The sequence below is a fragment of the Juglans regia genome, chromosome 9 (genome assembly GCF_001411555.2).
Source record: "Juglans regia cultivar Chandler chromosome 9, Walnut 2.0, whole genome shotgun sequence".
NCBI classification, from domain to species: Eukaryota; Viridiplantae; Streptophyta; class Magnoliopsida; order Fagales; family Juglandaceae; genus Juglans; species Juglans regia.
Window position 1 is genome coordinate 23,107,806 of NC_049909.1, and position 22,371 is coordinate 23,130,176.

General features: G+C 38.2%; 3 protein-coding genes across 4 annotated transcripts; 1 reads left to right on the plus strand and 2 right to left on the minus strand.

Annotated features, from left to right (window-relative positions):
- Positions 1-1,289: 1,289 nt before the first annotated feature.
- LOC108993575 (microtubule-associated protein TORTIFOLIA1) lies at positions 1,290-6,797 on the plus strand. Its single transcript, XM_018968554.2, is given in 7 exon segments — positions 1,290-2,150; positions 2,625-2,816; positions 3,621-3,720; positions 3,816-3,862; positions 3,864-4,535; positions 4,613-5,500; positions 6,004-6,797. Coding segments are annotated over 7 exon segments (2,793 nt in total). The 5' UTR covers positions 1,290-1,454; the 3' UTR covers positions 6,202-6,797.
- LOC108993564 (DNA polymerase I A, chloroplastic/mitochondrial-like) lies at positions 6,625-16,928 on the minus strand. 2 transcript variants are annotated; one of them, XM_018968536.2, is made up of 12 exons: positions 16,577-16,928; positions 15,106-15,919; positions 14,741-14,932; positions 13,861-14,540; positions 13,215-13,674; positions 9,589-9,684; positions 9,188-9,280; positions 8,910-9,104; positions 8,297-8,389; positions 7,995-8,207; positions 7,438-7,527; positions 6,625-7,150 (listed from the first exon to the last, which is right to left on the minus strand). In XM_018968536.2, the coding sequence occupies exons 1-12, from the start codon at positions 16,708-16,710 to the stop codon at positions 6,989-6,991; spliced, it is 3,222 nt and encodes a 1,073-aa protein (XP_018824081.1). In that variant the 5' UTR covers positions 16,711-16,928; the 3' UTR covers positions 6,625-6,988. The 2 variants fall into 2 exon arrangements, with proteins under 2 accessions (XP_018824081.1, XP_018824086.1); XM_018968541.1 differs by having other exon boundaries at positions 16,640-16,924.
- A 1,742-nt stretch (positions 16,929-18,670) lies between these two features.
- LOC108993582 (probable serine/threonine-protein kinase PBL23) lies at positions 18,671-22,272 on the minus strand. The gene is made up of 5 exons (XM_018968568.2): positions 21,760-22,272; positions 20,498-20,679; positions 20,189-20,378; positions 19,468-19,859; positions 18,671-19,205 (listed from the first exon to the last, which is right to left on the minus strand). Exons 1-5 carry the CDS (start codon positions 21,869-21,871, stop codon positions 18,843-18,845), a joined length of 1,239 nt encoding a protein of 412 aa, XP_018824113.1. The 5' UTR covers positions 21,872-22,272; the 3' UTR covers positions 18,671-18,842.
- Between the last annotated feature and the right edge of the window lie 99 nt (positions 22,273-22,371).

The following is a 22,371-nucleotide window of genomic DNA, read 5'->3' on the forward strand; positions in this document are numbered from 1 at the left end:
TTTCATCACTTCTCTCTCTTTTTGAATGGTAAAACATGCATGACATGCATATTATTTTTACAGATTGATAGAGTAGACACATTATTTCTACAAAGCATGAAAATTTAAAAAATATATAAATTGTATTTGAAAAAAAAATAAAAAAATAAAATTATATTATTATTTTAACTTTATAATAACTAGTCCAATGTTGACTCACCTAGTCAAAAATTAATATTATAGCTAAAAATTAAGATTCTAGCCAAATTTTAGACTTGACAATGACTAGACCATTACCAATACTCTAAATATCATTATTCCTGGCAATCATTATTGTATTTTTGGTTTTTTTTTAATAATAATATGGAATACGCTTGCTATTCCTTATTATCTATTTATTATTATTTATTATTTAATAATTAAAAAAATAATTATTAATAAAATTATATATTTTTTAATTTTTTTAATAATTAAATATGTTAAAAAAATACTTAAAAATAATAATAAAAAAATTAAAAATTTCAATTACACTATAAACTAGTAAAAGAATAATAAATCGTAAAAGGATAATACGCCTATCATTATCCATTTTTGTCACGTAATTTAGTCTTTCATAGAATGTTAAGAATATTTCATATCATCTATAAATAGTAATAAAATATTTTATAAATAATAGTGACTATTTTGTAAATAGTGATAAATTATTTGTAAATAGTAATAAACTATTTATAAATAATAATAAATGAATCTGAGAATAATTTAATTTTCAAACGTACCCTTAGCCAAAAGGGGGAAAAAACTGTCACAATCGTAATTTGAAAGCTATAAACACCATATTTTTATAACTTTTTACGGAATTTTATTTTAAATGAGAAATGTTTTTAAGAAATAAATTTATAAATATAACTTCATTTTAAAATATGATTGTGTAAAAGATGGTGCTTGTATCATTATTCAACATGATTTTTCTTCATCCTTTAGGTTAACCAAGCCGTGTAATTAGAAAGTCACGGAATATATCTTATCTTAACATGTCGTGTTTATAAAAAAAAAATAAATAAATAAACTAACATTATTCTATTTTCAATGTCTATAATATTTGCAAGAAAACTGTGGACCCGAAGGGCCCAAACTCATTTTATCTTTTGGATTTCGATTTGGTAACAATTGGAGCCCATTATGGAATGGTCCAAGCCTTGCAGCCTCGGCCCATTATCCAATGTCCTCTGCCTCCCAGTCTCTCTCTCTCTCTCTCTGTTCCATATTTCAAATTCAAATACTTAAAAAAAAAAAAAAAAAAAGGCGTCACCTTTGCTTTCCTTCACTGATCATTCACCAATACGAACTCCCAGATCTCAACAGCATGCTCCGAAGCCAAATATAGCTCCCATTTCACTCCAAACCTGAAAATAATTGCAAACCAAATCCATTTCGTTGATACCCCACAAGGCATATCAAAGCGAAGAGAGAGAAAAATGAGTTCCCAAGAACCCAAATCGTCCTCAAAACCCATGAAATCCTCAATTTCCCAGTCCTCCAGATCCTCCTCCGTTTCCTCCCACCTGGCAATGGTGGAGCTCAAGCAGAAGATTCTGACCTCACTCTCCAAGCTCTCCGACCGCGACATCCATCAAATTGCCATGGAGGACCTCCAGTCCACCATACTCTCCCTCTCACCCGACGCCCTCCCCATGCTCCTCAACTCCCTCTACGATACCATTTCCTCCGACCCCAAGCCCGCCGCCCGCAAGGAATCCCTCCGCCTCCTCGCCCTCACCTGTGCCACTCACCCCGTCCCGGCCTTCCCCCACCTCACCAAGATCATCGCACACGTCGTCAAGCGCCTCAAGGACAACGACTCCGGCGTCCGGGACGCCTGCCGCGACGCAATTGGCTCCCTCTCCGCCCTCTACCTCAATAACTCTGCTGGTAATGGCAATGATAGCGTCGTGGGGCTATTCGTGAGGCCTTTGTTCGAGGCTATGGCGGAGCAGAACAAAGGGGTGCAATCCGGTGCCGCCATGTGTATGGCCAAGATGGTGGAGTGCGCTTCCGAGCCACCGCCCATTCCCGCGTTACAGAAGCTGTGCCCGAGGATCTGCCGCTTGCTTAACAATCCCAACTTCTTGGCCAAGGCCTCGCTCTTGCCCGTCGTAGCCAGCTTGTCTCAGGTTTTGCCTTGCTTACATGCCGCATTTTCTCTTTTTAGCGTCGTTAGTTTCGCTTTATGGTAATTAGTATATAGTTAGTGGCAATCTTTAAGAAGGATAAACAAAATTTAATCTTGAACCGACTCTTGGTGCACTTCCTGATTCCGCTTGAAATGTATGTTGGTCGGGCAAATGTGGTTTAAATTTAAGCATCGTATGCGTCATTTGCTTAAGTTTACAACTAATTAAAAAAAATTGGATACCTTGTAGACAAACTGGCCTGATTTGTAATGTACAGCCGGGAGAAGATTGTATTACTGGTCATGCATGTGTTCAGTGTTAGCCTAGACAAAATAAACAATTGTTCCATATCATTTGCTATATGTGGTTGCTGAAATCGAAGAATACGGACAAAAAGAAAATAGATTGAGAAGTTTATGTATGTCAAAAAAGGACTAAGCTTAGGAATTCTCAGGTGGTGTGAGTTTGTTACAGGTGGGAGCAATTGCACCTCAAAGCCTGGAGCATTTGCTGCAAAGTATTCACGAATGCCTTGGGAGCACAGATTGGGCAACACGTAAGGCAGCAGCTGATGCATTGAGTGCTTTGGCATTGCATTCAAGTGATTTGGTTTTGGATAAAGCGGCTTCCACCTTGATAGTGCTTGAGTCGTGCCATTTTGACAAGGTAGTTTTTCCATTCATATTTAGGTTGCATTTGGATGTTGAGATTATCTCAGATAATCTAAGTTGATCTGTAAATAGTAATATTTTATGGGTCTCATTGAGATGTGTTTGAATGTAAATAGGTTAAGATATGTGTTTGAATGTATGAAGTAGGTTGAGATGAGTTTAACTTTTTTATGGGAAGTTGAAAAAGTAGTGGGTCCCATTAATGATTAGTTGGGATGAGTTGAATTCAACCCAACAACCATAACGCTTATGGAAGAGTTTTGAACATACACTATTTTATCAAAGGAGTGAATAGCTATGATTTGTGTTTGTGACATTCAAGTTTCAACTCATGATTCCAACTTTCTATAATTCAAGCTCTATTTATATGTTTTGTTCCTCTCCTTTATTCCTAATTTATTGGAAGATGAAACCCCTAGATGTTGGCTCAAGTGACAAAGGCCTTGGTCTTGGTGGTATGCTCCCTCTAGGTTTAAGGTTTGAATCCTCTTGTGTATAAACAATTTCTAGAGGCCATTGGATTGGGGGAACTTCCCATTGAATTACCCGAAGTGCACTTGCAGAAAACTCCTTGCTGAGGGCCTACACACCCCTGGGATTAGTTGGGACTTTGTTCTTGGACACCCGTGCCAATAAAAAAAAAATATTGGATGATGAATATCTTCTTAAAGGTTTGAACTCGGCATCCTTCCATATGAAAGGAACTGCTGAAGTTGTAGAAGTGAAAAACTACACAAGTATGAATGTAAAAATACTTATTATTGGTTGGCAGAGATAATCATGATTAATTGCTTTTCAGATAAAGCCTGTTAGAGAGAGCATGGCAGAGGCATTGCAATTATGGAAAAAGATTTCTGGCAAAGGAGACGGTTCTCCAGATGACAAGACACCCTCTAGTGGTAGGCATGTCACCAATATTTGTTCTTCAAAGTGACTTTTAATTTATGTACTCGCTTCTCTCACAGAATTGTTTTCCTTGTGCATGATATTTCAGACGATGAAACTCCTGAACTATCTAATTTTTCTGAAAAAAATGATCTAAAAAAATCCAAATCCTAGAGAGAGGGGATCAGAGCAACCGGCTAAGAATTCATCTAATGGTTCTTCCTCTTCTCCAGATTCTGTTTCAAACGACAAAGGTGGTAGCATTCCAGAAAAAGCAGCTGTAATATTGAGGAAAAAAGCACCTGCACTTACTGACAAAGAGTTAAACCTAGAATTCTTCCAGAAACTGGAAACAAGGGGTTCTGATGATTTGCCAGTGGAAGTAGTTGTTCCTCGTAGATATCTCAGTTCTACAAACTCAAACAACAGTGAAGAATCAGAGCCAAATGATACCAAATCAAGGGGAAGGTCAAGTCACACTGGAAATACCCAGTCTGGTGATTTCAATGGATCTTTCAATAATAAATATCGTAGTATCGATACAGGAACTGCTTCTGCATGTTCTAAACAGCACAATCATGATGACATTGCACGGGATAAGTGGCCCGAAGAGAGTGCAAATGGAAAAGACTCAAAAATGAGAGCTTTTGATGGTGATGATAGGATTGATGTAAATCAGAGGGAGTCATCTGGCAATCGTATGGGTTTCCCCAAAACTGATGGTCAATCTGAAGGATCCTTCATCAATAACAAAGGAAATTGGCTGGCAATCCAGAGGCAGCTATTACAGCTGGAGAGACAACAAGCTCATCTGATGAACATGCTGCAGGTATAATCCATTTAAGCATCAATTAAATGGTTCTTGCATATGCTTTTCTGTTTGAGTGATAACTTTGTATCATGTAGGATTTCATGGGAGGCTCTCATGATAGCATGGTAACTTTAGAGAATAGAGTAAGGGGTCTTGAAAGAGTTGTTGAAGACATGGCACGGGACTTGTCTATATCCTCAGGTAGAAGAGGTGGTAATTTTGCAATGGGATTCGTGGGATCTTCTAATAGGTCTTTAGGAAAGTACAATGGTTTCCCTGAATACTCTAGTGCCAAATTTGGAAGGGGTGGTGATGGGCGTATTCCCTTTGGAGAAAGAATTTCCCAATTTGACGGAATTGCTTTGGGCATGAGAGGAAGGGGCCCTCCTTGGAGATCTAACATGCCTGAGGCTTGGGATTTTCCTGCATCTGGTACTTCCAGAAATGGGCAGATTGGCTCAAGGAGAGCTCTTGGTGGCAGTACTATGGATGGCAGGTCACCAAAATCGGAACATGAGAATGATCAGGGTGGCAGCGGGAGAGCTTGGGATAAAGGAGCTGGCCCTGTTAGGCTTGGTGAGGGGCCTTCCGCAAGAAGTGTCTGGCAGGCTTCAAAGGATGAAGCTACCTTGGAAGCAATTCGGGTGGCTGGGGAGGACAGTGGAACTTCTCAGACGGCAAGAGTAGCTATCCCTGAATTGACTGCAGAAGCTTTGGGAGATGATAACATTGCCCATGACCGGGACCCAGTATGGACTTCTTGGAGTAATGCAATGGATGCACTTCAAGTGGGTGATATAGATTCTGCCTATACTGAAGTTTTGTCTACTGGGGATGATCACTTGCTTGTAAAGCTAATGGACAGATCAGGTCCTGCGCTTGACCAACTCTCAAATGAAGTAGCAAGTGAGATTTTGCATGCTATTGGCCAATTTGTACAAGAGCAGAACCTTTTTGACTTTTGTTTGTCTTGGATTCAGCAGGTATGGCTTTTTTTTAATCTTCTTCAAGCTGCTTAATACGGGTAATCTGTCTTAGTTATTTGTATTCCCTGACTTGCTAGGTTAAAATTTTTTTTCTCAAAAACAAATAGCGATGTATCATGTAATTGATGTTAACATTTTGGTCCTTTGGGTTCTAGATTAAGAAAAAGGCCTGAAAAGATAAATTGTTAACATCCAACCAAGAAAGTTTTTCATTTATGCCCTCATAATACCACTTTGTAAAATTGACCCCACAATAAAAACGCTGCACTCTATACACATCCAAAATTATTTACAAATTCAGCTTCTTAATACTTGATGTACTCTTGTTAACTGTCTTTCTTAGCTTTCAACTGCCTTACTATATACTATAATGCCTTACTATCTACAATAATGTTTTCCATGCGTGGCTAGAAATGCCTCCTTAAGTTACAAAAAAAAAAAAATATGCCCACCTAAGTTGTTCTATTTTGCCATTTGATTTCATTGTGCATTGTGTTCAGTTGGTGGAAATGGTATTGGAAAATGGACCCCATGTTTTTAACATTTCCATGGAAGTGAAGAAGGAGCTTTTGTTGAATTTACATGAAGCTTCTACTACAATGGATCCACCTGAGGACTGGGAAGGTGCCATGCCTGAACAACTCTTGTTACAGTTGGCATCAACCTGGGGAATTGATCTGCAGCAGCATGAGAAGTAGTCCCCTGCTTACAGCTTTTTTCTGTACGATTGAGTGATTGAGTTTTATACACGTCATTTATGTATGTTGAATGGAATTTCGAGTGAACAGAAGATTCTGAACAAGTATGCAATCGAGCATTAGGCAATAAGGCAAGCAATTGAAGCTGGAATTATAGTTTTTTCTTTGATTTATCTTACTAAAACCACGATGGCTGGGTGGTTTAATGCTTCTCGGGGTCTCCCATCACTGTATAAATCTTATTTGTTGCGTTGATGCATCGGATAGGTACAACTGCAAGTGGTGCTTTGTAGTTTGGTCTTGCCATTTATTGTCGAAATTGACACTACGCTTTCTTTTGAGAAGTACACATTACAATTCGCACAATTGACTCTCGAAGTTCGTATCGTAGTTCCAATAGCTGAAGTATGCAATAAACAAGAGTTGAATCGAATTGCACATTAGATTTTCATTTCTTTAGCAGAAACCCTGAATTTGCTACAAAGCACGATTCTCTCTGTCCCTACCCCACTCACAAGAATCGCAAGACCACCAAAGTTACAGCTACTTTTTACATTGGCAACCCCTCGTCAGACTGGAAATACTGCAACATCAAATATAGCAGAAAATTTTACATTTGCAGTTGCCGAATATGATGAAGCGCTATTTCCAATGAAGAAAAAAACTTGGCAGTCAGTAGCAAATATATCATTGGCAAAGAAAATGCTCAAGGTTGCTAGCACAAAACTGCATCTTCATCAGACAAAAGAACCTCTTGTCATAATTCTGCCCCATTTGTTGCAATAGGCTACTTGGCAGAATACCAGTTTTGAGCACACTTCGCATCAACAGATAAGTCAACTTTAAGGATATTCTTGCCGTTGAAGGGTTTGGACATACACTCAACAACTATGGCCTCTGCGACCTCAGCTGTCTCTGTTGGTCCTTCCAAAATTACTTCGTCATGAACCTGCTTTCCAGTGTGATATCCGTAAGTTTTCAACAAAACACAAATGTACTGAGATCAAATGGAATATCAAATATGGCAAAAGAACTTGAAGTATATAGGTCGAAAATAAGTCTGGACAGCCTCAATATTTCGTATAGGGTACCAATAGGAGAGCACCAGAAGTTGTACAGAGATCACATGGAGTAAAACTTGGTGGGCGAAACTTAGTATAATTATAAAAACTTCCTTTTGAAGGCTATACAATCTAAATGTAAATGAAGAGATCAAATTTAAGGCATGATATTAACCTGTAAAAGCAGCTTCCACCCAAGCTCCTTCAATCGTGCATTTTTTGATATTTCTAGCATGGCACACGTGGCAACATCAGCAGCACTACCCTGTTGCAATAACCGAAATCAGAAACACTAAGGAGTGGACAATCACGATTTTTTCTTTCTTGAGGAGAAAAGAAGGGGGGGGAGGAGGGGATATCTGACTTATCTATTAGCAAATAACATGTTTTAAATATATCACTATATCCCAAAACTGAATTTATTAACAGTTTGCGAAGAGGTTTGCATTTCCACCTAGAACCGGGGAACTTATGTTGCTTCTAACTGGTTAAATAATGTAAATTTGATAGCAAAGATGGAAGGATTGGAAAATGAGTTCAAAAAGTAATCAAGGCACACACTTATGTTAGCAGTGGTTTTTTCCAGATCAGGAGTTTGTGCTGATATTATTGTGATTTCATATCAAGATGATATTAGAGGTGGTATGGAGGAAGGAGAGATGCGCTTATTAAATCACCAATGTAGAGAGAGATAAGAGACAAGAAAATATGAGTGAGAAAGAAGGGAAGAACCTGCACTGGAGTATTGATAGCAGCTCGCTCAATGTGACCTTTCTGATAGGAGGTAGCATGGGCCATTGAAGGGAACCGGCGGGCACGTCCCAGTAGTGTGCATACAAACTGTTGATCACGGGCTTCTTGTTTACGCTTTTCTTGCCAGGTTAGCACTTCTTGTCTATCACTGTACCACAGATCAACAGTTTTCTTTGCTTCCCTAACAGAAACCTGAGAAAAAAGATGAAAATCAATGCCTATGCAACCAAATCAGTAAGAATGCAAGTCCCTCATAGTCGTAGGTTCATACTAAAGGGTACCTTCCAATCTCGGGCAAGCCCCACCGGAGTCTTTCCATATGCAATGGAAAAGTTAAGCATTTTCGCTTTCCTTCTTTCAGAAGCAAAGGCATCCTGAAACCATTTTAAAGAAAAATAAATGTTATTGGGATTGGATATTTGGTCATGACCAGTTCTATCCCTGTGCAATAAAGGACCCACAACTCCCAAAACAGTGACTTGAATTAATATTCGTTCATCCCTGAACACCTTGAGCAACATTCAAATTATCATGTGCTCAACCATATGTTATAGGAACGCCCCTCCAAAAGAAGTCACAGTGCTCAACTAGATGTTGCAATAAACTTCTAATAACAGTTGGGACAGTGTATGTCAATGAATTACAGACCTTGTTGCAGTGGTACCTGCAATTTTAAGAATAAAAACCATGCCAGAGTTACAAGTGAAAGGAAGATAAACAAATCTCCCTCCCCACTATGGGAGAGAGGAAGACATGCAAACAACTATACTCTATCAGTATCCCTTCTGACACCAAACTGGTTTGCTGCTTCGTATTACTTTTATATCTACCACTGCGTGCTCTAGACAAAGTGGTGACAATCGCCAGATCAAGAATGATACATTTACAGTTTACCTTTAATAGCGGAACTGGGGGTTTATCTTCACCAGGTTGGGGATGCCACTCGAGAAGCACTTGCTTTTTGTCAATAGCTTCACGAATATATGGGTACATATTCATTGCAGTCCTTGAATGGAAATCTCCACCAGCTCTAAAGGCATCCAGCATGCTCTTACAACTAGCAAGATGTGCAAGAATCCTAAGTTCCAGCTGTAATATTGAGTACACAATTCAATCAACAGATGGAATACAACGCAACTAGTCTAGGTAGTTGAGGTAATATAAACCCTTACTTGCCCGTAATCTGCAACAATAAGTGAATTCCCAGGTGCAGCTATGAATGCCTGCCGGATCTTATACCGGTCCTTCTCTAGGGCAGGCTGATTCTGATTTACAGAAAGCAAGAACATTATATTTTTTAATATCTAATAAATTTCAATATAAACTTACTAGATTTCTTCTCTTTCATCTTGACTACATGAAAAAATTAGATGTCAAAGAATACCGACCAAAAACCAGTAACTTGCAATCCAACCCCATGCCAAGGTTTGTGACATATTACAAACTTGGTGCATCAAAAGAATAATTTGAGAAGAAAACATCACGTGGTTGAAAATTGTAATAGTTTGCAGTAGAGATGTAGCTCTGTTATTTGTATATGAATTGTAAGATTAGTGAAGAAATATAAAAGAACCTGCAAATTTGGTCTCCTAGCTGATAAGCGCCCAGTTTCTGTATTGATATTCAATGAACAATGAATGCGCCCATTCTTGCCTGATATATTACTTCCCTGCGGAAGAAAGAAACTAACAGCTTAAAAACTGAAGCAAGAGGAAATAAATGTTAATTTTAAAACAGACACCATGTTCACGGGTAAATTTTAAGGCCTTATCCTTGTCCCATCCCACAAGTAAACTGTTATGAGGAGGGGAATTTCTCACACACCAATTTCACATGTTCACATGCAAGTACCATAATTCATCATATAAACCTAGGAACAAACTGCACAAAAACAAAGGGGAAAAATGAAGAACCGAACAGCATCCCTGCAAGTAGCTGACAACACTTAATAAAAAGGCATACACAAACTCATACTTGTGAACATTTTAGTTGTTGAATCTAAAGACTATACAACGGGGTAATTCTCATCTCAATGCCTTATAACAATATTTAACATTACGTTAATCATGATCCAACAATCTACAACTCCCACATTTCAGTAGAGATTTGGACCAAGAAATTGTTGACTACTTCCTTAATGTGGTAGGGTATTAGAATACTAGTTGACATAAAAAATAATAAATGCAATTCTTGATTTGGTTCTCATTGCCAATGAGTGCCTGGATAGTAGATTGAGGGAGGGAGTTCCAGACATTTTGCAAGCTTGAGATGGAAAAGGTGTATGATCATGTGAATTGGGAATTCCTCTTTTATATGCTTGAAAGGTGTGGCTTTGGCGAAAGGTGGATTTTGTGGATTTGGCATTGTGTTACTACTGCTCCTTTTTTAGTGCTAGTTAATGGCACCCCCGCTAGATTTTTTAATAGTTCTTGTGGCTTGAGGCAAGGGGTTCCGTTGTCTCCCTTTCTGTTTGTTATTGTTATGGAAGCACTTGGTTTGATGGTGGAGGCCGCCGTTGGGGGAGGTTTTTTATCCGGATTCTCTGTGGGAAATGGTACTAATAGTTCTATTATAATTTCTCATCTCCTTTTTTGCAAATGATACTCTTCTTTTTTGTGAGGCGGATCATGGCCAAATTCAAGCTTTAACGGCACTTCTGTTATGCTTCGAAGCTATGTCGGGTCTTAAGGTGAACCTTGGTAAATCTGATATGGCTCCAGTGGGTGTGGTGTGGTATTAATAGTTTGGCGAGTTTTTTGGGTTGTAAAGTGGCTTCCTTGCCTACAAAATATTTTGGTCTTCCGTTGGGGGTGACTTTTAAGGCTAAGCCATTTGGGAGGGGACTGTTGTGAAAGTTGAGAAAATGTTGGTTGGGTGAAAATGGATGTATTTATCGAAGATTCGAAAGGGGGTAGATTCACTTTTTTTTTTTTTTTGGCAAGTAAGAAATATTTAATTACGAGTACTCTATCTAACCTCCACATTTATCTTTTATCATTATTCCCTTTGCATGCAGGGGTTAGCTAATAGGATTGAGAAGTTAATTCGGACTTTCTTGTGAGGTGGGGTGGAGTGGGGGAGGAAACTAAGTTCCATCTTGTTAATTGGAATAAAGTTTGTTCTCCAATTTCTAATGGAGGCTTGGGGGTTCGCAACTTGAGGACATTCAATAAGGCCCTATTGGGGAAATGACTATGGAGGTACCACTTGGAGGGAGATTCACTTTGGAAGAAAGTTATTGATCATAGATACGGAAGTGCTTGGGGAGTTGGTGTTCTAAGTAAGTGAGGGGGTATATAATGTGGGCTTATGGAAATTCATTAGGAGGGGTTGGAAGAGTTTTGCCAATCATATTTGTTTTGAAGCTAGTGAAGGCTCTAGAATAAGATTTTGGCATGACGTTTGGTGTGTAGATCGCACTCTTTATAGGGCTTTCCCAGCCCTCTATCGCATTGTTGTTAATCAGGATGTATCTGTGTCGGATCTGTTGGCATTTTCCCATAGCTTTCACTAGTGGGATGTTCAATTTAATAGGGATGTTCATGATTGGGAAATGGATAATGTTTCTGAATTTTTCAGTCTTATATATTCTACGGGAGGCCTAACGGTACATGGGGATAGGATGTAGTGGAGGCTTAACGGAAGCAAATGGTTTACAATGAGATCTTATTACAAGCTGTTGGCATCGCATGGTAATGTTCCTTTCCCGTAGAAGAGTATTTGAATGTCTCGTGTGCCTTCCAAAGTAGCTTTCTTCGTATGGACCGCCTCTATTGCGAATATTTTGACCACGAACAATTTGAATAAGCGGGGTCTCATTGTTTATGGATTGGTGTTATTCGTGCAAGAAGAATGGGGAATCAGTGGATCATTTATTACTGAATTGTGAGGTGACAAGAGTGTTGTGGGATGAGATCTTTAGAAAAATTGGTGTGGCTTGGGTTATGCCTTTGAGGGTGGTGGATTTAATAGCTTTCTAGAAGGATATTCCAGGCTGTCCCCATGTGGTTGCAGTTAGGGCTGCAACCCGACCAATCCGAACTGAGTTTGGGACCGACCCGACCCGACCCGCCAATAAGCAACAGCAACCCGGCACCGAACATTTTGGGTCGGGTCAACTTGAGTTTCCCCTGAGACGCTAGAGGACCAAGTTTATGGTGCCCACCGCTTTCTCTCACTTCAACCCGCAACAAACCCATACCCATACTCATTCATAGCTCCACCACTCCCTCTTCGACCCACGCACCTACCCACCCAGTGCGTCTTCGTACGCACCACCACAGCTCCTCTCCCTCAATCCCGTTACTGGTGCCGCCGAAAACGGGAGAGGCGGGTACCTTGTAGTCCCCAAGAGCGAAGAGATTTCTAGGCCCGTGGACTTCGTCTCCAGACTGGGGCTCAACCTAGGTGGCCGCACGTACTTCTCCTCGGCTGAGGACGAATTCATGAACCGGCTCTACCGCAGGGCCAGGCCGGCAAAGCCCAAGGCCGCCATGGCCAGATGGAGAGACGATGTTGAAGAAGAAGAAGAATCCATGGAGGGAAAGAAAGAGATTTTCTGCTGTGTTTGATTCTCAATCAGAGTTGATGAAGGATAAATTTCAGAGAATGGGGATGGGAGGCAATGGTGAGGACGAAGAGAATGCGGAGGGCAAGGTAGCTAGGGTTTATAAACGTGTTACTTGTTAGTCGGGTTGATTGGGTTGAAACCGATTTTTAGCGGGTTCGACCCGAAATGTAATCCAAATCAATTTTAACAGGCGGGTCTATTCAGGTTCTTCGGGTGGGACGGGTCTTCGGGCCATTTGCACAGACCTAGTTGCAGTTTGGAGGATGATTCATTTGTGCATTATGTGGTGTATTTGTATGGAAATGAATAATCGGTGCTTTGAAGATAGGGAGCACACAATGGAGGAACTTCAGAACCTTTTCGTGCACACCTTATTGCTCTGTTTTCAGCCATTGTGCTTAATGGAACTAGTGTTCATGACTTTCTGTTTTTAATTTTTGGTTCCTAGAATGTATTTAGGTATTCTTTTGTATACTTCACGTGTACATGGGCTTCGCCTACTTCATTCGTATCAAGAAAATTTTCATTTAACTTATAAAAAAATTAATAAATGCTAGTGAGATCAGGTAGACTTTGTACAGGGCCAAATATGATGACCAATTCCAGAAAGACATCATAGCAGCAATCACCTGCAAGGGGAGTATGAAATTGGATATCAAGGAGTCAATGGAGCAAACTTCACATAAAGCAGCAATGGCATGGCAAGCTTCCCTCCCCTCCCACTCTTCTTTAAAAGCTAGAAAAGCCGTTCCATAAGCAGATTTGTCGATACCACTAGTTGAATTTTCTTTTTCTGAAACTTCATTTTCAGAGACGTTTTCAATGTTTTCATCCAGTTGCAAGTCACAAGCATCATTCATCAAACCATGTTCTGCAGAAACTTTTCCAGCCAGAGTCTTCAAAGCATCACCACTAACTGAGGGCCAACCAGTTGCTGTGAACATATCAGCTGGTAGTGGAAAACCAAGGATGCTATGCAGCCTAATATTCCGAAATTTTGTGGGACTCTTCTTGCCATCTTCAATTACTTTATCAACATTAGGTACTTTGAAGATCCTCTCATTTGGAAGAACCTCATCAGAATCCTTTCTGTAACAGAAACTAATGAGGTCAAAGAGCACAGAACTTTTTCTATAAGTAATCAAAGAGTTACTTATAAAAATAAAAATAAAAGTAATCAAAGAGTTTATAATTAAAGAACATAAAAGACATAGTCCAAGCACACATGAAGTATATAAGGGGGGGTAAATGTACAGAAGATTTTATGAAGTGTACCTGTTTGCAATGCCACCAAAAAAGAGCTGGCGTAGTTGTGCATCACTTCCCACATTCATGCATTTGGCATCGGAGCAATATTTGGATGCCCAGTTGCGAAATCTTTTAGCAGCAATCTCTTGTTCTGCTTTGGCTATCTTTTCCATCTCAGCAAGATATGCTCGATCAACCAGTATTCCTTCAGTTTCCATTTTAACTAATAGATCACCAAATGGTTGCCAATATTCCTTGTAGAAGTCATACATGGATTTTCCAGAAACTGGTTTTCCGTCAAGTTTCCATGGCATAGTTGATAGTTGACTTTTCAAGCTCTCATAAAGCTTTAGTGTGCTCTTTGCATCTAAGACGGAATAACATATCCACAGTTTCCGCTCTTCTCTTTGCAGCTCTTCAACAGGAGAAATGTAAATCATTTTGCCTTCCGATCCATCTTTTTTAACCTTTCTCTTTCCAAAGATGGTTTTCATTGAAACTTTACCAAATAACTCTTCTTCGTCGCAAAATGGAGACCCAGACATAACCCTTTTGTTGCCAGTAAGTGCTTCAAGAGAATACCCACCCTCAGTTCGTCGTGACGAATCCCACAGCCGTGCCATATGCATTGTGTCGGCATGAAAACCAGAAAGCTTAATCCCGTAGTTCTCAATAACATGGTTATCAAAGCTATAGTTGTGCCAAACCTACAGAAAGGACAAGTGAGTTGTCATTTTCAAGTATGCTTTGAAAATATAGGTATGCACTATTTTCCTCGTAGCAATTTCTCAATACCTGCACCGTAGTTATTACTTAAGCTAGCAATTATACTGATCAAAAGGAGGCCAAATCCACAGGACCATAGAGAGTTCCAAAAGAAAAAAAAAATCAAGAGTTAAAACATAACCTTTTTTATGGATGGGTCTTCAAAGAAAGGGGAAAACTCAACCAAAAGATCACTACCACCACCATCAAGAACATCAACCCAAACACAAGACTTCCCATTTCCAAAATCTGCTTCTGGTCCAGAATATATACTGAAGCATATGATTTCCCCATGATCAACAGGTGTTTCTTGCTTCACATCTATCTTCGCAACCTGTAAATAAGTAATTAACACAAAGTGCAGTTTAGCACAAGATGTAAGATTCTGAAATAGCTTGGCAATGACATCTTTATTTATAAATAGACATGTTATTATCTGCTTCTCCATTGCATTAAAAAAAAGATAGTAATTAGTGTGACGTTAAAAATTCAACCTTAGTAAAATACCTCAGTATCGCATGCATGGACAAGATGTCTGTACTTATTTGTAAGCACCCTAACAACCTCCTTTGCTACGGAGACATTATTGACAACAAGAACACCATCATAGATGCTACCGAGCCTCTTATGAAGATCTGACTGGTGATTTGTCTGTTCACTGGTGGCAGTTTTGATTAAACCATTAGTAAAGCCAGAACTTGTTTGTTTTATTTCCTCCGAGTTCCTTGATGCATCAGCACTGGGCAGGGCAACCTTTCTTCTATTGTCTGCTGAACATAGACCTTGCCTTGACTGGTCAAGTTTTAGACCATTCATATCTTTCACGGCTATATTGCTGTCTCCACTGCACTTTAGTTCAGGAGAAACTGGGTCAGAAGCAAAGTCAGGTGCAACAATCTGCCTTCCACCAGTTGTAGAAAATATGTTTTCTTGACTACTTGTTTCATGGGGTAGATAACTACTATATTTAAAAATTTTCAGCAGAAGTTCCCTTCTAACTCTCAGCCTTTTTGCCTCTTTTGCCCATTGGCATCCAGGCACAGTACTTTCAGACACGGTATCAAAAGCTCTGGGTTTGTCAGGACTACTTCCCCCAACATCTTGAGCTGGTGGTACAATAAAACCACTTTGAACCTGCTCCCCTTCTTTATCTACCCTTCGGATAGCATTAATTCTTTTCCGTGTGAGACTTCCATTGGAATTTTCATGATCTCTATAGTCAAGGACCATCTTAGCTATTGAATTAGAATGTGGCAAGAGCCTCCAACAACACGATTCCGTGTGATAATTCCTATCATTCCGGAATGTGCATCTTCCTCGTCTGCAATCATTAAATAAACAGGAATCCTCTAAAAAACATCTCAAGCAGTGACAAGATCATAGCATAGAATGCATGGCCAAAATAACCAAAAATTCATATGCTAAATGAATTAAATCAACTTGCATATCCTAAACTTCAATTTAAGACCGCTGATCTGCCAAGTTTTTTTTTTTTTTTTTTGGCGTATCCCAAAACCAACATTAAGCCATGGCTTTAAGCGGTTTCCCAACGTAGCCTCATATGTAATTCCAATAATATAAAACAAGAATTAAAATTTGGAAAGAAAACACATTGTTATTTGTTAATTCAATTTTCGAGTTATAACCAAACTGACGAAAAGCCCGAAGGCATGAAAATCAATAAATAATCCATCACATATAAATTCCCACAGGCATAAAAAGATGTACCTAACCCAGGGAAACAAAATAATCGATGAATATAGATAAATAAGCGGAACAAAAAAAAAAAGACCCAAGAAACCAACATTCTGTAGGTCTACAAAACAATTCCGGTGTTTTAACTAAATTGCAAGAACCTCTCACAAAACACACAACTAAGAAACAAGAGACACAAGAAAATGGTTGTTAGAAACTAAAATCCAGCCAAAAAAACAGATAACATTATAAATAGTTCATTTTAAATGTATTGAAACTATACGTGCGCAGGGCTCTAGAGGAAGCCCAGAGGAACCGAGAAGTGGAAGAAGGTCGGGAACAAGACCGTGAAAACATGGGATAAGTCGGGCAAGACGGTCTTATAGGACCGGTTTGGGTGCACAGCCCCATAGCCATAGGCCTTCCAACTCTGTCCAGCCTGTTTCCGCAGTTGCTTATACAAGGCGCCGTCTGGTGGTAAGCCCGTAGATATAATGAGGCTCGGGGGCCTCCTATTCTGGGTATGGAACTGGTGGGTCTAAGAGGGGAGCAGACCAGAGTGACGCCATGAGAGAGGGAGAGAGGGGCTAAACCCTGGCGCTGCGAGAAACCCCCAAAAGTTAACGGACAATTTGATGGATGGCAAATGCTTTTGTCTCTACTCTCTACTAATATTTTTATTTTGTTTTTATTTATTATATTTATTTGGTTACGGGTTTTTTTAGAAATGAAAAACAAAATTATAAAAAAAATTTATAAATTGACGTGATTTAATATAGGATATTAAATTATTAAATTATTTTTATTCTAAAATAGATCAAACATATCATATAGAAATTTTATCAATTTAAGATTTTATTTTTATGAAAAAAATTAAAGATAAACAAACATAAAATTTCTCGTCAAGATACAAATCATGAATAAATATAAGCAACTATATTTTAAATCCAAGCAATCTTTTCCTAGGCGTTTGCCACTAATTGGATAGGGGGATTGAATTGATTATAGAAACATGAGTTTAATTAGTTGATTTATTAGTGAACAAGGAAAAATATTATCTAGACGGATGAATCGATTAAACCTAAAATAACAATGATTAGTTTATAGTGCTATAAAGTAAGCTCATATTTTATCTTTATTACCTTTTCTTGATAACGAGAGTTCGAGTTTTTTGAGTCCTTAATAGCAAGCGAATCGATTTTTGGAGGGAGGAGTGTAATCAAGACTTTTTTCAACACAAGCAACTGAAGCTGAAACTTTTAGCTGTTTGTTGTTGTATCTTCCCTAAGAGTAGACAAGTGTAGCGAAGAGGAAAAAAAGGGTCCTATCTAATTTATAAGGTAGATAACATATATTTAAAGATAAACAACTCAAAATTCCTCATTTTGGGGATAAGAAATAAACAAATCAGGGATAAACTCAAAAGACTTTATATTTTAAATTCAAGCGACCTTTTCATAGACATTTGCCTCTGATTGGATCGGGAGATCGAATTAATTATAGAAACATAAATTTAATTAGTTAATTTATTAGTGAACATGAAAAAATATTATTTAAACGGATGAATTGATTAAATTTAAAACAACAATGATTAATTGCTAGTGCTATAAAGTAAGTTTGTATTTTATCTTTGTTACATTTTTCTTAATAATGAGAAACAATTTGAAAGAGGTGAGTCGGCCACTATAACTACGGGTCTTAGAATAAAAAACATGTTTATTATGCACTTGAATCAAAATTCTAAAACGAACTCAAAGGTGGATTGATTCCAGGTTGGACGGAAAAAACCGGGCAGGGCATCTCCTTCAATCATGCCAGCCGAGTGGTAAGGAGAACGTAGTATAAGGCTCCATTTAGGTAGTATTAGTATTCATTTTATCATTATTTAATATTTGATCATTATTTTTTATTACTATTCACAAAATATCTGAACCTTACTATCCAAATTATTTTATATGGAGATTTTCTCTAATTCTTTGTCTAAATTCAATGGTCCAATTCGTAATGAAAAAACGAAGGTACATCACTAAAGGTATCACATCACACAAACAACATTAAATTTGATACTATCACGTATTATGTGAATTTTTTATTTTATTTTATATTAGATCATCAGATTTAAACAGATAATTAGAGAAGATATCTGGACACAAAATTGAAATGAAAGAAAAAAAAATGACTTTCTTCTGTTGGTACATTGTTTGATATCTTCTAAGAAAAATAATAACAGTGTTTGATATGGGATACAAATTAGTGTAGATCCGATGGCAAGGGACATGATCTACGTTGATTGTTGTTTTAATTGGTTGGATTGCGATGATCGTAATTTGATTATGAATTTTCACTATGAACCTGACATACATCCAAGACTAGTGTATTGTATACAGCAGTTGCATAGGTTTTAATATAGATGATAGAATCTGGAATTCATGAGGTAGTTTCATGATTTAGTCAAAAATGATAATCGAGTTAATGGCATTGGATGTAGTTTTGTTAAAGTTTTTACAATGCAGCTCAGATGCAACATGATAAAAGCTTCATCAGACAATTCAAAAGCTAACTGATCCATTGTCACCTTTTTCCTGTCTCTTCTTCCCCACCTCCTCAATATTATCATCATCATCTACATCAGTCTCGATATCTGATTCTCCACTGCTATTTCTATCAGGACAAGCTTCATTGCCATCATCTTTCTGATCATCATCATCGACCTGATCTTCATTCTCATTCACTGCTAGAAATTCGAGAGCGGTAACGACATCACAGATCAAAGGCCTAGTATCGGCTTCCTCTTGGAGACACATGGCTGCAACTGCCAGAGCTTGGTAGAGAGCCTTTACAGGGTACAGCCCTTCAAGCAACGGATCAGCCATTAATGTAAAGTTCCTTCTGTCTCTAAATAGTGGTTGTGCCTGCAAGTTAAGAAATTGATCAATTTTCAGGCTTCAAGCTTTGGGTTCCTGAGCAATCAAAATCTTACCTTGGAATATTAGTATTGAGGAAGATTGATGCTTTGATAGTCAAAATATGTTTTTTTAACTCTCTTTGATATCAAGAGCAATGCGAGAAATCATAAACCATCGAAGAATAATAATCACAATGAAAACTTTGAAGTCCAAATACTCGAGAAAACTGTGATTTTTTTTTGGGAAAATTAGAACCTAATAAGCGTACCCAAGTAACTAGATTTTGCTCTTCTGTTGCTCTTGTATTGTCAATGACCCTCCTTCCCGTGATTATCTCCAAAAACACCACTCCAAAGCTGTAGACATCAGACTTTGTTGTTAATTGACCTGTGAGTGCATACTCAGGTGCACAGTAGCCGTAGGTTCCCATCACCCTGGTGGAGACATGGGACTTGTCCCCAGTTGGACCTAGCTTTGCAAGGCCAAAATCTGAAAGCTTTGGATTGAAGTTCTCGTCCAATAGTATGTTCGATGCTTTGAAATCACGATATATAACTGGTGGATCAGCTGTTTCATGCAAGTATTCAAGCCCTCTTGCTGCACCTTCAGCAATTTTCATCCTGGTAATCCAGTCCAGAGGTTTTTTATCTGGAGCTATATCTGTATATCAAAAAATAGTTGTTTTGAAATCAATACTGCAGGGAAAGCTCAAATGGACATCTTTGAGATTCTAGCTGGTGTGTACATGGTGAAAAGGCGCACACAATAAAATTTTGATAGCATGAGATTTGAAATATAAGTGCCAAGTTTTAAAACTTTGAAAATGAAAATAAACTCTCACTCTCTGACTTAGTTTGTTTGACTTTGCAACATTTCCAGTGATCATCACATCCTCTTTAAGTTGTAGTATCATTAGAATCTCATCACAAGCCCTTGACTAGATGCAATGCTGTCTATAAATGACGCAAATTAAGTAATTTGGAGCATACCAAGAAGATGATCCTCCAAGGAACCATTGGGCATGTACTCATAAACTAAAATCCTCTGATCCCCATCAGCACAATATCCAACCAAATTGACAAGGTTAGGATGGTGAAGAAGACTCAACATCAAAACCTCCACAAGAAATTCTCTGTTCCCTTGGAATCCATTCCTGTCGAGTTGCTTAACCGCAACTACCTGTGCGAGATGAAAAACACAACGTAACTAAACATTCATAGATTCTTATTTTTCTTCCTAAAGGTTAGTAAGGTTCTATGGTACATTGCGAACTATATATATACAGGTTACTGTCGTACTTGATTTGTGCTTGCGATGTGCCCTTTGTACACCCTCCCAAATCCTCCTTCACCTAGCAGATTCTCAGAATGGAAGTTTTGAGTAGCAACGCACAATTCACGGAAAGTATAAGCCCTGGCGGAGATGGTTCCCTTTCCCACCTTTTGTATCTCTTCCGTTATGAACCGTCGCCTGCTGCTATCTGTAAGATAAAATATGCGTTCAGATTGACACTGGCCATCTGGTTTGGGAAAAGCAAATTTCGTTATAAAAAAAAGAAAAATTCTAAACATAAGCTTCACACTCTACACACCCACTTAAAAATATGTAATTTTATTTTTTTATCCTCATATTTCATATTGAATTCAATATGTGTGTAGAGTATGAGGTTTCTTTGTAGCACAACTCTAAAAAAAAATAAAAAATTTGGTACTTTTTTGTAATTCTCTTTCTGAACCAAGAAACATAAAATGAAAGAAAATATTGTTATTTTTAAATGGAGATTATTTAGGTAAGATTTGGATAGTGAGATGAGATGAGATGAGATGAAAATTTGAAAGTTAAATAAAATATTATTAAAATATTACTTTTTAATATTATTGTTATTTTGTGATTTGAAAAAGTTAAATTATTTATTATATTTTGTGTGAAAATTTAAAAAAATTATAATAATGAGATGAATTGGCCGATTCAATAACGGTACGTGGGAATGTTAAAACAAATATTCTGCATTTGTCGTAAATTGAAACTGCCAACACGAAACCAATTCGAACAAGAACATCTCCGAAAACTACTGTGGCAAAGGCATAATACGAGACATGGATGGACAAAGGACAAAGGAACCGAAAAATGAAGATTTATTTATTTTTGCATAAATATCGGTTATTTCAGTGGTTTAATGCTTTAGAGACCAAAAACTTAGCCTGTTGTACCGATCAAAAGCTATTGCCGAGATGATTGAGAGGCAAATAATGGAAACCAAAAGGAAAACCAAGGAAATGGCTTTGATCACGTTTCATAAAGTTGAGGGATGTTGTGAATTAGGATTTTGAAATATTACAAACGAAATAGATAAGAGAAGAAGAGAATAATAAAGTCACACAATGCATCACGATTTTCGTGGTTTATGAATTGAATAAACAATGGAATGAAAGCCAAAGCATGCACAGACGGATCGACTGTCAATGAGAAGTATCCGTGCGGATGAAAACCAAGAAAATTCATGAAGCTATCTTTTGTTGTAGTGAATTATAATAGTTTTGAAAGTAAAAAAAAAAAGTACCTGATTTGCCGGAGAGCTTACTGAAGGAGGTAGTTTTTGTGTCACGGTTTTCGTTAATGCCCGATTCTCCGTCGATATCCTTTTGTGACATGCAACATGGAAAACACCCCATGATCTTCCTCTACCCTCTGCACTTTCAAAATCCGAGCACACCAACATTCAACGCATCGGATCATCAAATACTTGCGTTTATCTTCGACGCCAGCAGACGTTCGTTCGATTGAAGTAGTCAATCCCCGCGGGCGGCACAAACAGTTTGAAATGGAGAGATGAATCTGCTCAGCTATGAATTATCTTGGCCCTGGAAAAGCCAGAACCTTTCTTCTGGTCTTTCAGGAAACCAAGGAGATTTCCCTCACCTTATTTGTTTTGGTTTATTTTCCTCAAAACCCCTTGAGTCCAGACAGGCAAATGACCGAGTCAAATTTTCTATATTCAGAAGAAACAGCAGCTACCAATCTTTGCTCAACTGCCTCTTGATGTTCTTTTCAAAAATCCGTTGACGCAAAATGTATATTTTATTCTCTTTCTTTCCCGTATATATGCGAAAATTCGTGTCCCAAATTAGCAGTCTATCTTGATTGCTCCTATTCTACTGATAATGATAATGAA

Bases quoted from the DNA above. Each gene is read 5' to 3' on its own strand.
- LOC108993564 (XM_018968536.2), bottom strand. From the start codon at position 16,710: ATGGCTATGGGGCTGTGCACCCAAACCGGTCCTATAAGACCGTCTTGC. The intron at 15,920-16,576 runs GTATAGTTTCAA...TAATGATTGCAG, and splicing joins TCCTCTAGAGCCCTGCGCAC to ACGAGGAAGATGCACATTCC. The intron at 13,675-13,860 runs GTACACTTCATA...TTTCTGTTACAG, and splicing joins TTTGGTGGCATTGCAAACAG to AAAGGATTCTGATGAGGTTC.
- LOC108993582 (XM_018968568.2), bottom strand. From the start codon at position 21,871: ATGGGGTGTTTTCCATGTTGCATGTCACAAAAGGATATCGACGGAGAA. The intron at 19,860-20,188 runs GTATGCTCCAAA...TTTGATATACAG, and splicing joins CTTGGAGGATCATCTTCTTG to ATATAGCTCCAGATAAAAAA. The intron at 19,206-19,467 runs GTACGCTTATTA...CTTAACTTGCAG, and splicing joins AGCAAAATCTAGTTACTTGG to GCACAACCACTATTTAGAGA.